This window comes from Nerophis lumbriciformis, linkage group LG23, assembly GCF_033978685.3.
Source record: "Nerophis lumbriciformis linkage group LG23, RoL_Nlum_v2.1, whole genome shotgun sequence".
NCBI classification, from domain to species: Eukaryota; Metazoa; Chordata; class Actinopteri; order Syngnathiformes; family Syngnathidae; genus Nerophis; species Nerophis lumbriciformis.
In genome coordinates this window covers 6,422,501-6,448,029 of record NC_084570.2, presented here as the reverse complement: position 1 = coordinate 6,448,029, position 25,529 = coordinate 6,422,501, and the positions used below count along the sequence as shown (strand labels likewise).

The 25,529-nt window shown below is 38.8% G+C and overlaps 1 protein-coding gene across 2 annotated transcripts in view; it reads right to left on the bottom strand.

The window, feature by feature from the left end:
* Positions 1-25,529, bottom strand: part of LOC133622482 (FERM, ARHGEF and pleckstrin domain-containing protein 1-like) — a 114,825-nt gene that overhangs the window by 4,940 nt on the left and 84,356 nt on the right. Inside the window, exons 14-26 of one of the 2 annotated variants that reach the window (XM_061985268.2) lie at positions 25,194-25,360; positions 25,040-25,129; positions 18,762-18,898; positions 12,237-12,318; positions 12,099-12,160; positions 11,851-12,026; positions 10,645-10,775; positions 10,507-10,575; positions 8,568-8,657; positions 8,394-8,476; positions 8,165-8,277; positions 5,359-5,519; positions 3,307-3,414 (exon numbers count right to left, since the gene is read on the bottom strand). In XM_061985268.2, coding sequence (XP_061841252.1) covers positions 3,307-3,414; positions 5,359-5,519; positions 8,165-8,277; positions 8,394-8,476; positions 8,568-8,657; positions 10,507-10,575; positions 10,645-10,775; positions 11,851-12,026; positions 12,099-12,160; positions 12,237-12,318; positions 18,762-18,898; positions 25,040-25,129; positions 25,194-25,360 — 1,469 coding nt within the window. The remainder of the gene's footprint in view (positions 1-3,306; positions 3,415-5,358; positions 5,520-8,164; positions 8,278-8,393; positions 8,477-8,567; positions 8,658-10,506; positions 10,576-10,644; positions 10,776-11,850; positions 12,027-12,098; positions 12,161-12,236; positions 12,319-18,761; positions 18,899-25,039; positions 25,130-25,193; positions 25,361-25,529) is intronic. The other variant, XM_061985269.2, reaches the window with a different exon arrangement.

Genomic DNA, 25,529 nt, shown 5'->3' with positions numbered 1-25,529 from the left:
TTATTTGCCAGCGCTGCGTGCCAAGCAGCTGAGTGCACACCTTAGCCCTCTCTATACATTGGTTGTCTACATGCTAAGGTGCCTGCCGTTCCTAATAAAGGGATCATCTCATCTGCACGTTGCCTACTGTCTCTGCATTCTGGGGTCGCAGCAACAATCGCAAAGCACCACGATACATTATTGATTATTCTATAATATGAAAAAACGTCTAGCAACATACAATTTTGTGCATTCTCGCATGCATTTCTGGATTATTCCAGATGCACCATCACAACACCTGCGCCAGAACCAGTGTTGGGACTAACGCGTTACTGTAACGCCGTTACTTTCGGCGGTAAATAGTAATCTACCGCATTATTTTTTATATTCAGTAACTCGGTTACCGTTACTACATGATGCGTTACTGCGTTATTTTACGTTATTTTTTTGTGTAGTATCGGCTAGAAACTGAGAAGATCTGAGAGTGTTTTATTGCTGCGGTGTCGTCCTTCTGAATGTTCCTGTGTCACAAGAAAGAGGCGCGTCGCGCGCTCTGTGTGGGTGTATGTGTGTGTGTGTGGGAGGGGGCGTGTCTGTGTTTACAAACAAGACAAGCCGAAGCAGAGTTTCTTAACATGGAGATATTCTCACTACTTTTCTTTTGTCGGCCACAAAGAAAAGAACATTTTAGTTAAATGTAAGTTGTGTCTTGGATCAAAGATCCTATCCAAGCAATTAAAATCTGCTGAAACAGCTACAAAAGCAACATGCTTTGACGAAGCTAGTAAAAAGAGACACACTTCGCCTCCTAAGCAACATACTGGATTTTAATGAGGCACTGCTAGCCAGGACAACATTGACAGAGACATTGCAGCGTGTGTGCTAGAAGGCATGCAGGCTATTTCTACAGTGGAGTCACCCGCTTTCAGGCAGATAATTAGCATGATACCGGGTGTCAAATGGCACCTGGACAGTGAGTACATAAAAATGGAAAGCGAGCTAAAGAAGACGCTCCAAACTCTGCCTCTGCTCATCATTCAGCACTGAAGGTACACACTCTCTGTCAATTCTCTAATAAACTCTTTCATTCTAGACTTCTAGAGTGTTTGATTTTCACATCACTCTAAATGTATAGACTATAAAGTTCACAAACATAAAGAAGGATGCTAGTGGGCCAGGCAAATCTTCCCTTTCTCTAAACTAAAACTGGGGAAATGTGTAGAGTGTTCTGGGCTTTAGACATGATTTTATTTCAGAATTCCTTGAGAGAAAAAAACGCCCGGTTAGGTTTTGTGTATGTAGCGTGTGCCTTCCTTGGTTTACAGCTATGTTGTTATTATGCTGTTTGTTACTTAAGTATGTTATGTTGCAGCTATTTAAAATAGTTCTGTCAATTTGTTCTGGCCTGAAACAAATTGGCCCTTTGAAACATATCTTTGTCTTTGTGTGTTGTATGTAGACCACATTGCTGAGCAGAGTTCAGTGATGCAAATGCATGTCAAGTTGATCAACAGATTGTATTATTCTCCAGTGCAATAACAGTACTGAAATGAAGGCTAAAAGGGCATTAAAGGGGGCCTTAAAGGGGAACATTATCACAATTTCAGAATGGTTAAAACCATTAAAAATCAGTTCCCAGTGGCTTATTTTATTTTTCAAAGTTTTTTTCAAAATTTTACCCATCACGCAATATCCCTAAAAAAAGCTTCAAAGTGCCTGATTTTAACCATCGTTATATACACCCGTCCATTTTCCTGTGACGTCACACAGTGATGCCAATAAACATGGCGGATAGAACAGCAAGATATAGCGACATTAGCTCGGATTCAGACTCGGATTTCAGCGGCTTAAGCGATTCAACAGATTACGCATGTATTGAAACGGATGGTTGTAGTGTGGAGGCAGGTAGCGAAAACGAAATTGAAGAAGAAACTGAAGCTATTGAGCCATATCGGTTTGAACCGTATGCAAGCGAAACCGACGAAAACGACACGACAGCCAGCGACACGAGAGAAAGCGAGGACGAATTCGGCGATCGCCTTCTAACCAACGATTGGTATGTGTTTGTTTGGCATTAAAAGAAACTAACAACTATGAACTAGGTTTACAGCATATGAAATACATTTGGCAAGAACATGCACTTTGAGAGTGCAGACAGCCCATTTCAGTAAAACACAGTTTATGTATAATAATTTACGTAAAACCGCGAGTAATGAATAAAGTTTTCATCAATTAATATATTCTGTAGACATACCCTCATCCGCTCTCTTTTCCTGAAAGCTGATCTGTCCAGTTTTGGAGTTGATGTCAGCATCTGCTTTGAGTGTCGCAGGATATCCACACATTCTTGCCATCTCTGTCGGAGCATAGCTTTCGTCGGTAAAGTGTGCGGAACAAACGACTGACCATTTCGTCGGCTTTCCCCACAGCCTCGCATTTTGAACACATTTCGTCCAATTTCTTGCCACTTTCGCATCTTTGGACCACTGGTGCAATTTGAATCCGTCCCTGTTCGTGTTGTTACACCCTCCGACAACACACCGACGAGGCATGATGTCTCCAAGGTACGGAAAACAGTCGAAAAAACGGAAAATAACAGAGCTGATTTGATTCGGTGTTTGTAATGTGTTTGAGAAAATGGCGGATTGCTTCCCGATGTGAGGTCACGTTGTGACGTCATCGCTCCGAGAGCGAATAATAGAAAGGCGTTTAATTCGCCAAAATTCACCCATTTAGAGTTCGGAAATTGGTTAAAAAAATATATGGTCTTTTTCTGCAACATCAAGGTATATATTGACGCTTACATAGGTCTGGTGATAATGTTCCCCTTTAAAAAAATAAAAATATATACATAAGTAACTAAATAGTTACTTTTCACAGTAACGCATTACTTTTTGGTGTAAGTAACTGAGTTAGTAACTGAGTTACTTTTGAAATAAAGTAACTGGTAACTGTAACTAGTTACTGGTTTTCAGTAACTAACCCAACACTGGCCAGAACACACCTTCGACGTCCTTCAAATAGGTTATTTTGTCTAGATTGCACTTCTACAGTATATCACCCCAGAAAAGCTGGTGTGTGTTGCATATTCCACAACATTACCAAACAACCGCTGGAGCGTATGATGCCATGAATGTGGCGGGAAATGAGTGTCTCCTTGGTACTGCACGCAAAGTCCTCATTTAAATAAGGCGGTCTGGACCACTTTTGCACTTAACAATTGTGCGATGCAGTCCTACACGCCCATTAATAGTACACACCATTTTATAGTTTCCACACGCTGTTTAGAGCTTAGTGTTTGAATCCTATGTGTTTGTATTCTCAAACCTGGTGTGACTTGTAGAAAAAGAGGCTGAAGTTGGTGAAGACCACCCAGAGTTTCTGCCAGCCATTACTGTTCTTGAACTTCCTCAGCAGGTTTCCTGACAGCTGGTTCTAGAAGCAAAAGGGCAGCATTGATTAAAGATGTTTTCTAAATTATGTGCCACAGTATTTCATATCAAACAGCAATAATCCCAGTATCCCGATGTTGATGGACGTATGTCAAATTTAAGGCTGTGAAGTTTTAGTCCGGTGGAAGTAATTCAAGGGAAGTGTGCAAGTCCCATTCAACGTTTGTGTTTTCATAACAATACTTGAGCTCTCAACATGAGGCAAAAAGGATGTCTTGCTTCCATATAAAATAAGTTATGACTGACCATTTTGTTTTATAAATTAGTTAAAAACATAAAACATTTTTAACTTGATTTTCTTTGTTAACTTAGTTTGAATATTTAGGTTTTTTTCTCATGGATACATTTGTACACTTTAATTTGTTTTATGTCTTTTTAATCGTACATATTTAATTGTACATTTACATGTATCAAATAATTGCAGTCAACTGAAAACAATCATTTATGGTAAGGTTGGAGTTTTTAATACACTGTTTATGATGGATATCATTTGATTGTTTAAACCAGGGGTGCCTGAAGTTCTTTTTTCTCCCTTTTTTTTTTGGCCTGCAGCATATTAAAACATCAAATTGTCTGCATTAGAATATTACCGTGGACCCCACTGAAAAAAAAATTCAAGGTGATATTTGCTTATTTTCTGTCTGATAAGATCATTCTTCTCACTAAGCAGATTTTATATTAGAGTGTTTTTCTTGTTTTAAGGATTTTGGTCCTAAATGATCTCAGTAAGATATTACAGCTTGTTGCTGAGATTTGATGACCTATATTGAGTAAAACATGCTTGAAACTAGAATATCAAAGCTGTGTCATCAACACTCACAAGTATAAAACTACTTTTTTAAAGTAATCATTTCTTATTTCAAGCATGAAAAAAAAATCATATTAAAACAGATGACAGCCAAATTAACTTTGCTGTTTTATTTTCAATGAAACAATAGAAAATACGTACTCATATAGTAGTGCACTTGTTATTAGTGAGAATATACTTATTTTAAGGTATTTTTGGGTTCATTGAGGTTAGCTAATTTGACTTGTTTTGGAAAGTCTTGACAAGCCAAATTTTCTTGTTCCATTGGCAGATAAGTTCAAATACAATATAATATAAAAATAATATTTTTTTCTTGTTTTTGAACACTGACTTTTTGCAGTGTATTCAAGAATCACTTAAATGAAGTTACAAATCAAGCAACTTTAAAACAAACGAAAACGTAACACTCAGTCATATACAATTAAAATGACCTTTAATTGACAATTTAAAAAAAAAAAAAAAAAAAAAATATATATATATATATATATATATATAAATATATATATATAAATTACTCAATTAGAATTTTATGAAATAGTAATTAATCATCCACTTTTATATTTTACTTTGCCTCCAAAAATATGTATTGGCCTATATAATATGAATATAGTATTTGCGTGATTAGAATTGGCCTCTAGTTGTATGTAGTCAAATATATTATATAACTATTAACCCCCGCAACCCCAAAAGGGACAAGCGGTAGAAAATGGATGGATGGAACTATTAATTACATCTCAACCTGCATTTGATTGGTTTGAACATGTTTTATTATGAACACAACCATAAAGAATATCAAACACTTTGTTTTCTGCTGTTGATTTTTAAGGAAGAAAAGCAAACAAGTGAATGGAGCTTTGGAGTCAATGGGAATTTGTGGTACATTTAACCATACTATAAATAACTAGAGGATGCCCTGTGAGGTACTTTGGGGTCGTCTACCCCAGTGCATTTGTAGTTGTATGTCTAACGCCAATTTTGACTACTGCAGTACTTTTGTGCATCAGCAGGTGTCACAAAGGGACCGGTTAGGGGTTCTTAGAGGGTTACAGGTCCCTGACTGGTACAGTTGGTGTCATGTGAGACATTTAAAAAACATACAAGGAGATAAAAGTCAAATACCTCCACTGCAATACTGAAGTCCACCATGGAGACGCTGGTGTTGCGGTGCCAGCAGACGTGCACTGTGGTGTTACCACGTTGAGCTTGGCGCTCCAGAGACGAACGCGAGCCGCACTGCTCCTCCTCTGACTCGTGCTCAGCCCCGATATCCTCCAGCAGCTCTGGGAGACAACGGGCAGGTCAGACATGAGTATAATGAAAACAAATAATCACGTCTTTTTGGCACAAGCTGCTCTTTTAAGGCACAACAAAAAACCAAGAAGAGCAACGATCGAAGCCGTTTCAGTACAATACAAAAGAAGAAAGATTCATTTTGTTGTGACTGAAAAGCAGCACTCTTGAGATAAGATCATTGGGGATTCAGCTGCAAGGCAATGATGACGTCAGAGGTGGACTCATTCAACACCCTAACAGTAGCAAATGATAGTGAGAAGAAAAGGGGGAAATCTATATTAAACACTCCCTAAAGTCTAGACATATACAGTATTATACACAATATACATGCATTATATTTGGGGATTTTTTTTTACCTAATTATAAATAAATGATTTAAAAAAAAAAAATTACAATAGCATTTATTTTTTTATAACGAACAACCTATTTATGTATATCACAATACATATATAAAAGCATGTATACATAATATAAAATATACTGTATTATAATTTATAAATTTAATTTGAAAGAAACATTACTTATATAACAATAAAAAAATAAAACCATGATGTATTAAAATTAATAAATTAAAAAGAAAACTTCTACATCTATTTGTATATTTAAAAAATGCAAAAAACATCATATAGGTGCAACTTATTTATATCACAATATTTCTGCATATTAAAAAATGTACGTGTTAAAATGAATATAATAAATAAAAACATGTTATATACATATTGTTACGGCTACTCTTGTGTTCAAAAAAGTTAAAAAAATAAATAAAAATAAAAATAGCAGAGTAGTCCTGAGGAGGAGGTCTATGACTCACTAAATTCCTTAATAAGCACTCGCGGAGATATTTCTAGATTCCAAATGATCAGAATTTATTTTCACAAACAAAAATATTCTCCGTGGTTGACTTCAAAATAATCAAAATAACTTATTTAGCGGTAAATAAACTGTCTCACTCCTCACTTCTTGAACATGATAGACAGACAAAAGAAGCGCCCAGCTGTCCTGTCTCCTTAATCATAGGAGGAGGAACATGAGCAGCTGAAAACAATCAGAGTCAATGATAATTCATCTAAAACATTCAATAATTAATCAACATCATCATTGGTATTATTTGATTTACCATTGTCCAAAAATGTATAAATAAATAATATAGATAAGCTCAAACCCATATATATTTCTTATATTACATTTCGTATCATTTAGACATTATATTTATTCTTATATATTTATATATATATAAATAAAAATAGATAATATGGATACAAAAACACTGTATAAGAATGCATAAATTGAATTTAAAAGAACATTCATTTACATCAAAATATGTATGTGTATATAAATATATATATATATAGTGTATCAAAATATATTATTTTTCAATATAAGAAATTAAAAAACGAAGATACAAAAATACTATATCAAAATTAATAAATTAATTAAAAGACGATAAAAAATTCCATCCATCCATTTTCAACCACTTGTCCCTCTATTTATTTATATCGTATACAGAGAATAAAAAAGAACTGTACAATAAATCAAATAATAATAATTGTATAAAATATAAATTTTTGTGTATGTGCCCAGACTATGCGGGATTTACAATATTAGTACAATTTAAGTTCAAACTATGATGGGTGCTTGTCAAGTGCTGAGTGCTGAAAACTAGCACTTACAAATCAAACAATGAACAGAACCTTTTCGAGCCTGCCGCTTCAGTCCCACAAAGTGATATCGCTTAGCTCAGTATTTTTCAACCACTGTGCCGCGGCACACTAGTGTGCCATGAGATACAGTCTGGTGTGCCATGGGACATTATCTAATTTCACCTATTTGGGTTAAAAATATTTTTTGCAAACCAGTAATTATAGTCTGCAAATGATGTGTTGTTGTTGAGTGTCAGTGCTGTCTAGAGCTCAGCATAGTAACCGTGTAATACTCTTCCATATCAGTAGGTGGCAGCCGGTAGCTAATTGCTTTGTAGATGTCTGAAGCAGCGGGAGGCAGTGTGCAGGTAAAAAGGCATCTAATGCTTAAACCAAAAATAAACAAAAGGTGAGTGCCCCTAAGAAAAGGCATTGAAGCTTAGGGCAGGCTATGCAGAACAAAACTAAAACTGAACTGGCTACAAAGTAAACAAAAACAGAATGCTGGACAACAGCAAAGACTTACTGTGGAGAAAAGACAATGTACATCCGAACATGACATGACAATCAACAATGTCCCCACAAAGAAGGATAAAAACAACTGAAATATTCTTGATTGCTAAAACAAAGTAGATGCGGGAAATATCGCTCAAAGGAAGACATGAAACTGCTACAGGAAAATATCAAAAAAAGAGGAAAAGCCACCAAAATAGGAGGGCAAGACAAGAACTAAAACACTACACACAGGAAAACCGCAAAAAAATCAAAATAAGTCAGGGTGTGATGTGACAGGTGGTGACAGTACACCTACTTTGAGACAAGAGCTATAGTGATGCATGCTTGGTTATGCTTTAAAGTCATATCCAACAATTGCGACGACTTTTTACTGTCAACTGAGTTTCGTTTTTTTAATGATTTCTGCCTCAGTATTTTTTCAACGCAAAAAATGTGCTTTGGCTCAAAAAAGGTTGAAAAACACTGGCTTAGCTTACTGTTCTCAGAGGGGCTGGTAGACAGCAGGTCCATGTGAGGCTCGTTGGTCTGCTCTGCCAGGTCAATCGCCATCCTGATGTCCTCCAGCCACCGCTCCATCTCGGCTGCACAGCTTGGCAGAATAAGGAGGGAGGAGAATGTGTTAATTGAACTCTTAAGGATCGAAAACAAGTATGTAGGTCCCGTTTGCATTTTTTAAAGGTTCAATAAGTATGTATTGGGGCGTACCTGGCTGCCACCACCACTGACTGCCGCTGTCCAAACAGCGTGAAGGAATGAGGGACGCCCCACTCTTCTTCACTTTCTCTAATCTGCACATGGACATGCAAATAAATCCCCAAATCAAGTCTCCAAATAAAGGAGGATTTCAACGATACATTTTTGAGCAACTCGGTGGAATACCGTCATGCCATAGAGGGGAAGCTGGCCGTGGACTTTGAACTGGTTGGACGGTGTCATCCCCCGACTTGTGTACACCAAGGAATCGCTGAACTGGAGGCAAGAAGTCAGGAAAAAGGTTGCATTATCTATGTTGGCCTGAAGACCCAAATTGTCTCAAAGATCATCTTGTGTTGCGTTTAGGGCTGTCAAAAATTACGAGTTAACTTACGTGAATAATCCCAAAAAAATGATCGCATTAATCATGGATATGCGCCAATTAATCACGCAATTTAGGCGGCACAGGTCGTGATCAGGTCAGAGCTTATATCAGTGAAAAGATGAGTGAGGACATTCCGACGGTTATGCTCGCTGGCAAATTTCATTTCAAAATACACTCAGTTGGGGGTATTAGAGATTTTTTTTGGTCATAAAAAAATACAATCATGTGTGCTTACAGACTGTATCCCTGCAGACTGTATTAAACTATATTGATATATAATGTAGGAACCAGAATATTAATACAGTAACAGAAAGAAACAACCCTTTTGTGCTAATGGGGGAGGAAGGTTTTTTGGGTTGGTGCACTAATTGTAAGTGTATCTTGTGTTTTTTATGTTGATTTAATAAAAATAAAAATATATTTATTTATTATTATTATTTTTTTTAATTTCTTGTGCGGCTCAGTATCAATCGATCCACAGACTGGGGCCACTGCTCTACAGTACTTGGGCGGCGTGGCTCGGCTGGTAGAGCGGCCGCGCCAGCAGCTTTAGGTTCCAGGTTCGATCCTCGATTCCGCCATCATCGTCACTGCTGTTGTGTCCTTGGGCAAGACACTTTACCCACCTGCTCCCAGTGCCACCCACACTGGTTTAAATGTAACTTAGATATTGAGTTTCACCATGTAAAGCGGTTTGAGTCTCTAGAGAAAAGCGTTATTTCAATTTAATTCACTTCACTACTTTGTATTAGAAATGGCAACAGGGGAGGATGAATGCCCCACAACACAAGGATGGAGAGAAAGAAGGAGCTTATTGACTATGTGCTACAATGGCAGACGCGTGCAAATTTTCTGGACTTATGCAGATCAGCAGGTACCAATAAGTAAGAAAAGTTGATTTTGCATAATGAAGCGAAAGAAAATGCCAGATAATATGTCTCCTAATAGGGGCCTGTGGGGTGGCGTGGCCTGCAGCCCTGCAGCGAAGCGGGGGGTGCCAGGACCGGCTTCGAGATCAGCGACAGGTGCGTAGATGGCCCACCTGGGCGCGTTTATCTAATCACCTGTCGCTCTGTTAAAGGCAGCAGCCGGGAAGGAGGAGAGGGTTGTTGTTGATGGCGGAGCACGAGCGAGAGCGAGCGCGAGACTGACACAAACAACAATTGTTGAAAAGCACCACGGAAGAGACAACTTATTGCAAAATAAACCATTATTGTAATCTGTCAAGACTGTCATGTCTGTCCTGGGTGGTCCGAAGAACCCGGAGGAGCAAGACCTCCACAGTGCCATTTTGGAGTCCTTCTACACACACCATAATAATACCCATATGTTGAAGCACACTACGTCTGACTACGGCAGCTGTGATGTTTCCGACAATCCATCAAGCGGCGCAGCTTTGTAGCTTACAAAAGTCGTACTAAAACATTTTGAAAGATTTTTGTGTGTGTAATGGTCTTTATTCTCATTGAAACATCATCTTTTTGGTCTTTCTTGCTAGCGTCATTTATTGAACAACAGGCGTCAACCTGCAGTGTCTCTTATGTGTGACTGCCATCTACCGGTGACACTTATCATTACACCGTGTACCAATTAAAATTGGTTTGAGGTGAGTAAGGTCAACCAGAATAATACATACAAAAGGCGCACCAGGTTATAAGGCACACTGTCGATTTATGAGGAAATGAAAGGGTTTTAAGTGCTCCATATAGTCCTAAAAATACGGTAAAAGCATTTTCATACCAGGAAGAACATTCTCTGCTGCAGGCCTTTCCCGGAGAGCTTGCTGAGGCATCCGAGCCTGATGAACTCCTGTGAGTCCGACACAAACGCATTACTATTGCACAGAGGAAATGTGTCTTATTAATCAAAGTGTCTGACCCTTCCAGGGATGGCCAGGTTGTCAATGCCTGTTAGGTCCTTCTTTAGCTCCAGAAGCTTCTGAAAGTTCTCCATCTTCATCATCGTGCCTTGCAGCTGCAGCACCATCTCTGTGATGTCCGCCAGTGCAGCTGCAAGAATCAAGAGGATGAATGTGTTAAGGGAGCACTGCAAAAACTGAAATCTAAGTAAGATTAAATATCTCAAATAAGGGTGATATTTGCTTATTTTTTGTCTGATAAGATAATTCTTCTCACTAAGCAGATTTTATGTTATTTTATGACCGATAGAGTAAAACTACGTAGAATATCAACTGTTGCAAAGCTGTGTCATCAACACTCACGAGTATAAAACTACTTTTTTAAAGTAATCATTTCTTATTTAAAGCATTAAAAAAAATCATGACTTTGACACAATTGTGTCTCATAATTAAAACAGATGACAGCCAAATGGACTTTGCTGTTTTATTTTCAATAAAACAATAGAAAATACGTACTCATATAGTAGTACAGTTGGCACAGTACAGTAAACTGACAGTTAATATTGAAACATTTGACATTTCTAACAATTTTGAACAGAAATAGTTCATGCACATTCAGATGAATTCTTCAAAATTACAAAAAAAACATTTTTGGCCGGGGGCCGGGCTGTATATATGCGCACTAATTGACTGAAAGAGCACGCACTTGGCGCGATGATGTCATGTTATCCATGGAAAAATGCATTTTTAGAGAATATGATTTGCCTGAGCGGCTAGGAGACCCCGAGAGTAACAAGCAGCTGCCTTGTTGCCTTCCATTAAGAACAATAAATTACTTTTTAGTATAATTTTGCTGGTTTTAAGAATTGTAATGCCTAGCGAATATCATTATGTCAAGATAATGGCACTAATATTTACATACATTTTAAGAATATTTTTCAACATATTGAGCAAAAAGGTCACTTTTTTTTCTATCAAGAAAAGTGCACTTGTTATTAGTGAGAATATACTTATTTTAAGGTATTTTTGGATCCATTGAGGTTAGCTAATTTTACTAGTTTTGGAAAATCTTGACAAGCCAAATTTTCTTGTTCTATTGGCAGATCATTTTGCTTAATTCAAGTAAAATACCCCTAATTTTTTTTTTTGTCTTATTTTTGAACACTGACTTTTTGCAGTGAGGTTGTAAGGTAGAGGCAAGACTTTTTGTATTTTTCTTATTTCACCTCTGGAGTCCCTGAAGTCATCATGAGTGGGCGGGTAGTGTTTGCAGAGCCTTTCCAGGATGAGTTTGTAGTGCAGAAGGCGGTGGAGCGGCCGCAGGAGGAACATGTAGAGGGGGAGGTAGCACACTCTTTGCTGTTCCAGCTCTCGACACAAAGTCTCCGCCTTGCGACTCGACCTAAGATGCATGGGGACGGTTTGAAATTCCCCCCAAAAATGCGGATGCTCACTCAACTGCACGTACGCCTACCGACAGACTCGTTCCAGTTCCACCAGGCACTCGGAATGTTTCTGCAGATGAGCCGTCAGCTGCTGCAGATGAGAAAAAACTGTCATGGCGAACCCATAGTACAGCAGCATAGTGGAGGTTACATAATAGTTATAATACCCTTAGACCGTGAATGTTCTTCAGCAGAACGTCACCGATTCTTTGATAGTCTCCTTTAATGTGTGCATTGGATCGACTCTCCCTGAGAGGGGAAAAAGAAAGCATTATTTCCATTGATGACTGATTCTTATATGTATTTTACATATAATGCAGAGCCTTGATATAAGGACAAATGCATTTTCTATGAACAAACGTATAACCCTTTGTTTGCTATTTAAACAGCTTAGTGCATATTGGGCCTGGCACATCATTTTATGTAAATAATACGTGTCAAAACTTCATCTTTTTGATAAATGAATTTGTTCTTTCAACGTTACATTTTTTGCATACTACTGAATATATTTTAAACATTGTAATTATCTGATCATGCAACAATTTTATAGTTATAAAAAAAAAACAACGTATTTTTCGGACTATAAGTCACAGTTTTTTTCATAGTTTGGCCGGGGGTGCGACTTATACTCAGGAGCGACTTATGTGTGAAATTTTTAACACATTACCGTAAAATATCAAATAATATTATTTAGCTCATTCACGTAAGAGACTAGACCAGGGGTCACCAACCTTTTTGAAACCAAGAGCTACTTCTTGGGGACTGATTAATGCAAAGGGATACCAGTTTGATACACACTTAAATAAATTGCCAGAAATAGCCAATTTGCTCAATTTACCTTTAACTCTATGTTATTATTAATACTTAATGATATTTATCTTTGTGGAAACACTGATCATCTTAATGATTTCTCACAATAAATATATATAGAAACAGATAAATATCAACATGCAACACTTTATTTTTATATTTTCTCTAAGTGCACATTTTTCAAATTGAACATTTTCAAATGGTCACTTCTAAGACAGTCTTGTGAAATCACAATATCCCATTTTAACTAGCTAGCCCATCCATCCATCCATCTTCTTCCGCTTATCCGAGGTCGGGTCGCGGGGGCAGCAGCCTAAACAGGGAAGCCCAGACTTCCCTCTCCCCAGCCACTTCGTCCAGCTCCTCCCGGGGGATCCCGAGGCGTTCCCAGGCCAGCCGGGAGACATAGTCTTCCCAACGTGTCCTGGGTCTTCCTCGTGGCCTCCTACCGGTCGGACATGCCCTAAACACCTCCTTAGGGAGGCGCTCGGGTGGCATCCTGACCAGATGCCCGAACCACCTCATCTGGCTCCTCTCGATGCGGAGGAGCAGCGGCTTTACTTTGAGCTCCCCTCGGATGGCAGAGCTTCTCACCCTATCTCTAAGGGAGAGCCCCGCCACCCGGCGGAGGAAACTCATTTCGGCCGCTTGTACCCGTGATCTTGTCCTTTCGGTCATAACCCAAAGCTCATGACCATAGGTGAGGATGGGAACGTAGACCGACCGGTAAATTGAGAGCTTTGCCTTCCGGCTCAGCTCCTTCTTCACCACAACGGATCGATACAGCGTCCGCATTACTGAAGACGCCGCACCGATCCGCCTGTCGATCTCACGATCCACTCTTCCCTCACTCGTGAACAAGACTCCGAGGTACTTGAACTCCTCCACTTGGGGCAAGATCTCCTCCCCAACCCGGAGATGGCACTCCACCCTTTTCCGGGCTAGCCACTAACATTTTTTTTAACAAATCATGAATTACTTTGCACCTTGTTTGTACAAATAATAACTCATGTCAAATTTTTAAATAAATCATGTCACACTTTGAACTGGACACCAAATCTGTTTCTTTGTCAGTTAGTGAAGACCAAGTCTTTAAAATATTTTCTTGGATTTTCAAATTCTATTTGAGTTTTGTCTCTCTTAGAATTAAAAATGTCGAGCAAAGCGAGACCAGCTTGCTAGTAAATAAATACAATTTAAAAATAGAGGCAGCTCACTGGTAAGTGCTGCTATTTGAGCTATTTTTAGAACAGGCCAGCGGGCAACTCATCTGGTCCTTACGGGCGACTTGGTGCCCGCGGGCACCGCGTTGGTGACCCCTGGACTAGACGTATAAGATGTCATGGGATTTAGCGATTAGGAGTGACAGATTGTTTGGTAAACGTATAGCATGTTCTATATGTAATAGTTATTTGAATGACTCTTACCATAATATGTTACGTTAACATACCAGTTGGTTATTTATGCCTCATATAACGTACACTTATTCAGCCTGTTGTTCACTATTCTTTATTTATTTTAAATTGCTTTTCAAATGTCTATTCTTGGTGTTGGGTTTTATCAAATAAATTTCCCCCAAAAATGCGACTTATACTCCAGTGCGACTTATATATGTTTTTTTCCTTCTTTATTATGCATTTTCGGCCAATGCGACTTATAGTCCGAAAAATACGGTACTTAAATTCAAAGTTATCTCAATACAACTTTTTCCACTTCCGATACGATACCGATACTGGAGCCTTAAGTTCTGGCCGACACCGAGCTAAACCCGATACTACTGTAATGATTTTGTAGTGTAGCGTGTTAAAAAAGGTTTTTGAAATCAGCCAAACAGAACAATAGCAGGTATGAAAAACATTAACCTATTAATCAATAACCATCTGGAATGGATTTATGCTGTCTTTAAAGTGAAGTAGGGCGGTAATTGGTATTTTGGAACACATTAGTGGCCACTATAATCAATTAAATTAAGCTTATGATGAATGATGCGGACACGTTTGTTACCGAATACTTTCTAATACGCTACTTCTGCCTTGGAGAATTTGAATACGTAAGTAATATGAAACTAATTTTTGATACTTGTTTATTTTAACAAATGTCGTATTTTAGACCGCAATATTCTTCAATTAGAGACACTTATGTATGTCTAGCTTGTGCTATTTTGTAGGGCTGGGAATCTTTGGGAGTCCCACGATTCGATTCAATATCGATTCTTGGGGTCACGATTCGATTATAAATCGATTTTTTCGATTCAATGCGATTCTCGATTCAAAAACGATATTTTCCCCGATTCAAAAGGATTCTCTATTCATTCAATACATAGGATTTCAGCAGGATCTACCCCAGTCTGCTGACATGCAAGCAGAGTAGTAGATTTTTGTAAAAAGCTTTTATAATTGTAAAGGACAATGTTTTATCAGCTGATTGCAATAATGAACATTTGTTTTAACTATTAAATGAACCAAAAGTATGACTTATTTTATCTTTGTGAAAATATCGGACACAGTGTGTTAACAAGCTTATGAGATGCGATGCAAGTGTAAGCCACTGTGACACTATTGTTTTTTTTTATAAATGTCTAATGATAATGTCAATGAGGGATTTTTAATCACTGCTATGTTGAAATTGTAACTAATATTGATACTGTTGTTGATAATATTTATTTTTGTTTCACTACTTTTGGTTTGTTCTGTGTCGTGTTTGCGTCTCCGCTCAATTGCTCTGTTTATTGCAGTTCTGAGTGTTGCTGGGTCGGGTTTGCTTTTGGAATTGGATTGCATTGTTATGGTATTGCTGTGTATTGTTTTGTTGGATTGATTAATAAAAAAAAACAAAAAAATAAGAATAAAAAATAAAATCGATTTTTGAAAAATGAGAATCGATACTGAATCGTACAACGTGACAATGGCGATTTGAATTCTACTATTTTGGTTTGTCTCCTGTAACACAAGCTAAGATATGCATGTTTTGTTCAGATAGCTCAGCATCGATTGACCTACATTGGATTGGTTTCAGCGTCTCTAACAATGTTCCCTCTAATTTTTCATGTGTGTGAGCAAACGCACAAACACTCTGAGCATTCAGTGGAATACAGACGTGCACACTGTGGTCATACCAGCAGCACATTTGTCTCAAACCTGACATAACAATTTAAATGTCTTATTATTATAATCAAGTGACTAGTCAATTTCAAGAGATTATTTTCTAATATATGTGATTTGGCCCACTTAGATATTGTTTTTTTTTAATCAGCTATGCACTATAGTATTTTATGCCTGGGTGGGGGTCCTGCTTAGGAAAGATTGTGTACCCCTTTCAGAGATCACATTTAGTTCCCCTTAAAACATTCACATGTTGCATGAGATGAAGTGTTTATTAACTTTCTGTCCGTAAAATAAATATTATTAGCAATTATGTAGTCCTGTAACATAATTTCATGATTAATATCCAAAAAATAAAATTCTTAACAAATGACAGTAGAATAAGCACACTGATTGATGAGTCATAGTAAAACGTCCTGACATTTACACTTTACGTGTAGTGTTGGAGTTGTCCAACTTTTTGTGTGGCCATAAACGCACCAGTGGCTAATTGCCATAGTGTATGTGTTGGTGCAGGTGAGAGAGAGAGCAAGCGGCTGCTGTTGATATAACAGATGACAAAGAGTTGCTTTTGGCTTGGTTTGTACGGTAGACAACGACCAGTTTTGCTACAGACCCCGTTTCCATATGAGTTGGGAAATTGTGTTAGATGTAAATATAAACGGAATACAATGATTTGCAAATCCTTTTCAACCCATATTCAATTGAATGCACTACAAAGACAAGATATTTGATGTTCAAACTCATAAACTTGACTTTTTTTTTGCAAATAATAATTAACTTAGAATTTCATGGCTGCAACACGTGCCAAAGTAGTTTGGAAAGGGCATGTTCACCACTGTGTTACATGGCCTTTTCAATAAACGTTTGGGAACTGAGAAGACACATTTTTTAAGCTTCTCAGGTGGAATTCTTTCCCATTCTTGCTTGATGTACAGCTTAAGTTGTTCAACAGTCCGGGGGTCTCCGTTGTGGTATTTTAGGCTTCATAATGCACCACACATTTTCAATGGGAGACAGGTCTGGACTACAGGCAGGCCAGTCTAGTACTCGCACTCTTTTACTATGAAGCCACATGGATGTAACACGTGGCTTGGCATTGTTCTGCTGAAATAAGCAGGGGCGTCCATGGTAGCGTTGCTTGGATGGCAACATATGTTGCTCCAAAACCTGTATGTACCTTTCAGCATTAATGGCGCCTTCACAGATGTGTAAGTTACCCATGTCTTGGGCACTAATACACCCCCATACCATCACAGATGCTAGCTTTTCAACTTTGCGCCTATAACAATCCGGATGGTTCTTTTCCTCTTTGGTCCGGAGGACTCGACGTCCACAGTTTCCAAAAACAATTTGAAATGTGGACTCGTAAGACCACAGAACACTTTTCCACTTTGTATCAGTCCATCTTAGATGAGCTCAGGCCCAGCAAAGCCGACGGCGTTTCTGGGTGTTGTTGATAAACTGTATTTGCCTTGCATAGGAGAGTTTTAACTTGCACTTACAGATGTAGCGACCAACTGTAGTTACTGACAGTGGGTTTCTGAAGTGTTCCTGAGCCCATGTGGTGATATCCTTTAAACACTGATGTCGCTTGTTGATGCAGTACAGCCTGAGGGATCGAAGGTCACGGGCTTAGCTGCTTACGTGCAGTGATTTCTCCAGATTCTTTGAACCCTTTGATGATATTAGAGATCGTAGATGGTGAAATCCCTAAATTCCTTGCAATAGCTGGTTGAGAAAGGTTTTTCTTAAACTGTTCAACAATTTGCTCACGCATTTGTTGACAAAGTGGTGACCCTCGCCCCATCCTTGTTTGTGAATTGCTGAGCATTTCATGGAAGCTGCTTTTATACCCAATCATGGCACCCACCTGTTCCCAATTAGCCTGCACACCTGTGGGATGTTCCAAATAAGTGTTTGATGAGCATTCCTCAACTTTATCAGTATTTATTGCCACCTTTCCCAACTTCTTTGTCACGTGTTGCTGGCATCAAATTCTAAAGTTAATGATTATTTGCAACAAAAAAAAAAGTTTATCAGTTTGAACATCAAATATGTTGTCTTTGTAGCATATTCAACTGAATATGGGTTGAAAAGGATTTGCAAATCATTGTATTCCGTTTATATTTACATCTAACACAATTTCCCAACTCATATGGAAACGGGGTGTGTAGATAAAAGTATTTTACACATTGTTTTGGTGTGGTTATGGCCGACAAAAAATTTCGCTAAATAAAGGGACCGATGGAATTCCTGTCCTCCTTTAAGTGTCTCCACTCTCTACAGACGTTACAATAATTTAAATGTTGACAAACCCGTTAATCACAGTTGCATTGCAAAATCATACAAAACAAACGATTTGTTTATTTTGTTTACAGTGGGATTTGATTTTTTGCGCGGCATAGATTTGCTGTGCGCAGAGGACGCGTGAGCAGTGCGCAATTGCGCAGGTGCGCACTGCATAAAATGAACCCCGGCATTCTTAAATTTAGCTCACTGGAGAAAGTTTAGACACCCCTGACTGTGGAGGCTCTTTAAATATTAAAACACCAGTGCACGGTTTACATTCAGTAAGGTTTAGTAGTCAATAGTTTCAGCAGCAGGTGTCAGGCGAGAGCCACGCTTGTCTTACAAAAACATGACTGGAACATATTAAGAGAGCTCTGCAAGGACACACTAAACAGCCGACATTTCACTTTTTAAAGGTGCAATTAAAAATGTAATTGCATCATTATTATACTGTCAAAGCCTTGTATTGAATCTTGCTCTGATACTCACCAGTGGGCCAGTCTCTGCTCCACCTCCTTCAGAAACTCCTGGTGGAACTTGTGGACTGGATCGTAGTTGGACGATATTAAGGTCCTGACAGAGGCCGGGAATGCTTCCTCGTCTTTTTCCGCCACACTCTGGAACACCTGGGATTAACACGGACCAGAAAAGAGGACCAACAATAGATGAGGGAGCAATGAGACAGGTAAAGCAGAAGACTTGAAAGCTCAGCAGCACGAGCCAAAGAAAATATTTTTCAGAAGTTTTAAAAAAGATCCCAGCACACGCCTTCATCCCCACATCAAAGTTTCTGGGAACTAGTGCAAAGAAGCAACACATGTGAGAGGGACAAAAGTATTCAATTAGGATTTTTGCATTTGCCAGCCAGAGCTAGGCCCCTTCACACGTTTTGTGTTTTTGATATATATATATATATATATATATATATATGTCTTAATAAGGTTATCCAAAAAATAGTGCTCGATACCGTAGTAGAGCGCAATATATGTATGTGTGGGGGAAAAAAAAAAATCACAAGACTATTTCATCTCTACAGGCCTGTTTCATGAGGGGGGTACCCTCAATCGTCAGGAGATTTTCTCCTCATGAAACAGGCCTGTAGAGATGAAATAGTCTTGTGATTTTTTTCCCCCACACATACATATATATATATATATATATATATATATATATATATATATATATATATATATATATATATATATATATATACATACATATACATACATATATATATATATATATATATATATATATACATACATATATATATACATACATATATATATATATATATATATATATATATATATATATATATATATATATATATATATATATATATATATATATCTATGTGTGGGAAAAAAATCACAAGACTACTTCATCTCTACAGGCCTGTTTCATGAGGGGTTCCCTCAATCATCAGGAAAATCTCCTGATGATTGAGGGAACCCCTCATACATATATTGCGCTCTACTACGGTATCGAGCACTATTTTTTGGATAACCTTATTAAGACATATATATATATATATATATATATATATATATATATATATATATATATATATATATATATATATATATATATATACATAAACCGTATTTTTCGGACTATAAGTCGCAGTTTTTTTTCATAGTTTGGCCGGGGGTGCGACTTATACTCCGGAGCGACTTATGTGTGAAATTATTAACACATTACCGTAAAATATCAAACAATATTATTTAGTTAATTCACGTAAGAGACTAGACGTATAAGATTTCATGGGATTTAGCGATTAGGAGTGACAGATTGTTTGGTAAACGTATAGCATGTTCTATATGTTATAGTTATTTGAATGACTCTTACCATAATATGTTACGTTAACATACCAGGCACGTTCTCAGTTGGTTATTTATGCCTCATATAACCTACACTTATTCAGCCTGTTGTTCACTATTCTTTATTTATTTTAAATCGCCTTTCAAATGTCTATTCTAGGTGTTGGGTTTTATCAAATAAATTTCCCGAAAAAATGTGACTTATACTCCAGTGCGACTTATACTCCGAAAAATACGGTATACATTTTTGAGGCCAGTTGGATGTACTGCCAAATTTTGTGAAACACCTTTGGAGACGGCTTATTGTAGAGAAATAAATATTCAATTTACGGACAACAGCTGTGGTGGTAAAAAGTATATATATATATATATATATATATATATATATATATATAATATTTGGTAGACAAACATTTTCTCAAACTTGTTTCACCATGTACCACCTCAGAAAACACTTGGCTCTCTAAGTGTTATCATAATGACCAACATTAAAATACAGTAGCGTTGTAGTCACAAATATTCATTAAAAACAAGACAGAGGTTTTATTCAACATCTTTGGCCACTGTAACATTACATACAGTTTGATAGCATCAAGGATTGGAATTGGGGGTTAAATCACCAAAACGATCCCCGGGCGTGGCCACTGCTGCTCCCCTCACCTCCCAGGGAGTGATCAAGGGTGGTGGGTCAAATGCAGATAAATAATTTCGCCACACCTAGTGTGTGTGTGACAATCATTGGCACTTTAACTTTAACTTAATAAAGTAGCAGAGTTTGAATATTTAATGAAGTGATTCTTTGTCCTACCACTAGGTGGAGCTCACCACAGTTCGAGAATGACCGGTTTAGAGGAACTTGGACCACTGTAAACACATTGGCAGATACTTGCATTGACATATTAATCTTGCTAACGAACATAGAACACTGGAGTCCAAACTTGTGATTTACTTTACCTCAAGCACCCTTTCAAGTCCTTTTCCTTTTCGGGAGTTACATGAATACCATTACAAAACAAAATGTGTAACCAAAGTGTCGCTGTAGCTTGTTTACTTTAGATGCAGTCAGTAGTAGTTTGTCAACTTCTTTAGTTATACTGTACCCGTGGGTGTTCTCATTCATCCAGGCCATTGTATTCTCAGGGCATTCAATCCATCACAAATGGACTGTTCAGTTTGTTTTAGGAAACATTTCACCTCCCCTTCCAAAAAAGCTTCATCAGTTTATGCTCACAGACCTAGATTGGTCAGATCTAGTCGAGATTGACCAATCTAAGTCTGGGACTAGATCTGTCCAATCTAGGTCGAGATTGACCAATCCAGGTCTAAGACTAGATCTGACCAATCTAGGTCTATGAGCATGAATTGATAGCCTACTTAAATGGAAGGTGAAACGTCTCCTTGAACAAACTGAACGGTTTATACTTCCTCATGGTTCCATTCTAGGTCCTCTCTTTTTCATCATTTGGGCTATTCAACAGGTGGCCCGCGAGTTTAGTTCTAAAAAAAACTTGAGGCTCACATTTTTGCCGTAGATTCTTAAAGAAAAAGTCCAAAAGACCCAACGATAGTCACACACACTAGGTGTGGTGAAATTACCCTCTGCATTTGACCCATCCCCATGTTCACCCCCTGGGAGGTGAGGGGAGCAGTGAGCAGCAGCGGTGGCCGCATTCAGGAATAATTTTGGTGATTTAACCCCCAATTCCAACCCTTGATGCTGAGTGCCAAGCAGGGAGGCAATGGGTCCCATTTTTATAGTCTTTGGTATGACTCATACCCATTCATAGTTAACTGTGTTTATTGTACGTCCTGATGGCAGCTCAGACCTGTGTCCTCGACTGTGTTTATCAGTCTGCACATTTTATTCTGTGACGGTGGTTTGGTGCAATTCTCACACTTCCCAAGTGCAGTACTTGCAGAGGAGTCACTGACTAATGGATACTTTGCATTGACGTGGTCCCTTTAAGAATTAAAATTCCTTCCTGCAGAATGTGCAAACTTTTTTAGTCTGTCAGTCCTCTCGTTTATGTTGATTCAGTCGCCAGGAACTGTTTGAGCAACAATCTGTGGAATTGTGTGTTTTTGGGTCACCTTAGCTGCATTCAAATTCATGGTAATCAAATTACCACATTGACCCAAAGATAAGTTTTTCTGGGTCCCATTTTTAAAGTCTTTGGTATGACTCGGCCGGGGGTTTGAACTCACGACCTTCCAGTCTCAGGGCGGACACTCTAACCACAAGGCCACTGAGTAGGTTCTAAAAACACCAGAATACGGTCATTTGAGATTATCTTTGACTACCTTTTTTGCAGAAGTTCCTTAAAAAAAAGCATAGCGCTCCTGTAACTCTTGACAAAATAAATACACCGAAATCAAACGTCTAATGTAGAGGACCGGTTCTCTATACAAAATAGGACTAATAGTGAAAGGAGAAGTCTGGGACACCAGGTCCTTAGCTTTCTGTAAATGTGGCCACCAAAACAATTTAGTGGTAAACATATTGAAGTGCTAAGGGTGTAACGGTACACAAAAATGTTGGTTCGGTAAGTACCTCGGTTTAGAGGTCACGGTTCGGTTCATTCTCGGTACAGTAAGAAAAAAACAAAATTATACATTTTCTGGTTATTTATTTACCAAAATTTGTAAACAATGGCTTTATCCTTTTAACATAACAATAACATACATATACACACACAGGGTCGATTAAATAAAAGCTATTGAATTGGTTTCTTAACAAAACCTTTTTACATATAAAGTGCAACATTTCCACATATAAAGTGCAACATTAAACTGCTTCATGTTATTGCTCAGATTAAATAAAATGACAAAACCTTTCTTCTACATACAAAAAGTGCAACATTAAACAGTTTCAAGTCAACTCAGCCTCAGATTAACTTTTCTTTCCCCCCCACCAGCCTTTAACCCTGGTGACTTTCACTCAATATTCATGTTTTTTGCCAGAAAAATCAGTTTATCCACATTGTCTGCAGAAAGAGCAGACCTGCTTGCAGTTAAAATGTCTCCAGCTGTGGAAAATACCCTTTCACTGGGCACGGAGCTAGCAGGTGTGGCGAGATAGTGCCTGGCTAACTTGGCAGTAAGAGGATATATGCGCTCATTGTTCTTCCACCATAGAAGTTGGGTCAAAATCTAGTTTTTAAAGGGGAACATTATCACCAGACCTATGTAAGCGTCAATATATACCTTGATGTTGCAGAAAAAAGACCATATATTTTTTTAACCGATTTCCGAACTCTAAATGGGTGAATTTTGGCGAATTAAACGCCTTTCTATTATTCGCTCTCGGAGCGATGACGTCACAATGGGAAGCAATCCACCATTTTCTCAAACACATTACAAACACCGAGTCAAATCAGCTCTGTTACTTTCCGTTTTTTCGACTGTTTTCCGTACCTTGGAGACATCATGCCTCGTCGGTGTGTTGTCGAAGGGTGTAACAACACGAACAGGGACGGATTCAAGTTGCACCAGTGGCCCAAAGATGCGAAAGTGGCAAGAAATTGGACGTTTGTTCCGCACACTTTACAGACGAAAGCTATGCTACGACAGAGATGGCAAAAATGTGTGGATATCCTGCGACACTCAAAGCAGATGCATTTCCAACGATAAAGTCAAAGAAATCTGCCGCCAGACCCCCATTGAATCTGTCGGAGTGTGTGAACAATTCAGGGACAAAGGACCTCGGTAGCACGGCAAGCAATGGCGGCAGTTTGTTACCGCAGACGAGCGAGCTAAACCCCCTGGATGTTTTGGCTCACACCGTCCTTTATGCCACCGAAGATGATCAAGAGAAGAATATCGACCCTAGCTTCCCTGGCCTGCTGACATCAACTCCAAAACTGGACAGATCAGCTTTCAGGAAAAGAACGCGGATGAGGGTATGTCTACAGAATATATTAATTGATGAAAATTGGGCTGTCTGCACTCTCAAAGTGCATGTTGTTGCCAAATGTATTTCATATGCTGTAAACCTAGTTCATAGTTGTTAGTTTCCTTTAATGCCAAACAAACACATACCAATCGTTGGTTAGAAGGCGATCGCCGAATTCGTCCTCGCTTTCTCCCGTGTCGCTGGCTGTCGAGTCGTTTTCGTCGGTTTCGCTTGCATACGGTTCAAACCGATATGGCTCAATAGCTTCAGTTTCTTCCTCAATTTCATTTTCGCTACCTGCCTCCACACTACAACCATCCGTTTCAATACATGCGTAATCTGTTGAATCGCTTAAGCCGCTGAAATTCGAGTCTGAATCCGAGCTAATGTCGCTATAGCTTGCTGTTCTATGCGCCATGTTTGTTTGTGTTGGCATCACTATGTGACGTCACAGGAAAATGGACGGGTGGTTAAAATCAGGCACTTTGAAGCTTTTTTTAGGGATATTGCGTGATGGGTAAAATTTTGAAAAAAACTTCGAAAAATAAAATAAGCCACTGGGAACTGATTTTTAATGGTTTTAACCCTTCTGAAATTGTGATAATGTTCCCCTTTAATGCAATATGGTCTTAAATCTGCTGCTATAAAAACATTTGTTATTGCTTTAGCCCTGCCTGACTCACCGAGGAGAGGCTGCTTGAATGCGGTGGGAGCTGCGTTTGTTCGTCTTTCTCTTCGTTGAAGCGATGTTATCCATTGTTGTATCGCACCGCGAAACCAAAATGTTCTCAAACGAGAGATCTTAACGAGGCAAGAGGGTCTTCCAGCTCTGGCTTTCGCATGTTGAAGTAGCCCGGTTGCTGCTAGATGCCGTGTGTTGTGCCTCAGTGTGCTTTGTTTACACACCGTGCGGTACGCTACTTAATATGTCCGTGTGGAAACTCGTTCAGTACACCTCCGAACCGAACCCCCGTACCGAAACGGTTGAATACAAATACACGTACCGTGCACAGTCTTACTTTTTGATTCGTACTTTCTATTGGCCTCCTTACCTCAGTGATGACCTGCAGGTCATTGAGGTAAGTCCGCTCGGTGGTCAACAGCTCCTTAGCGATGAAGTAGGCCTTGTCTGTGGGAAACTTCTGGACACAAACATAAAAGTGTAAAAGGTCTGTCCAACTAAGTCCGATTATATATTCCTCCCACCTTCCTCCTGGCCTCTTCTTCCTCGTCGTTACGAACATATCCGGCGTCGGCGAGCAGTGGGCTGGTGAGTGGCGAGAGCTGACTCGGGGCCACCACACCAACAACGGTGCCATTGACTGCTCCATTCACCGCCGAGTGCAGCGGTGAAGCCTCCGCTGCAGGACTTCCTGGGGAGGGATGAAGATGAGGGGAACAAAGAGTGAGATAACGTGAAGGGGAGGCAACAGACTGAATAGAAAGGTCAGCAGCTACTGCAAGAAATTCACTGCCAAGTTGAACTTTGACTACTATGTTGAAAATATTCCTCCACGCCGTAGCAACATGGCAATGAATTTC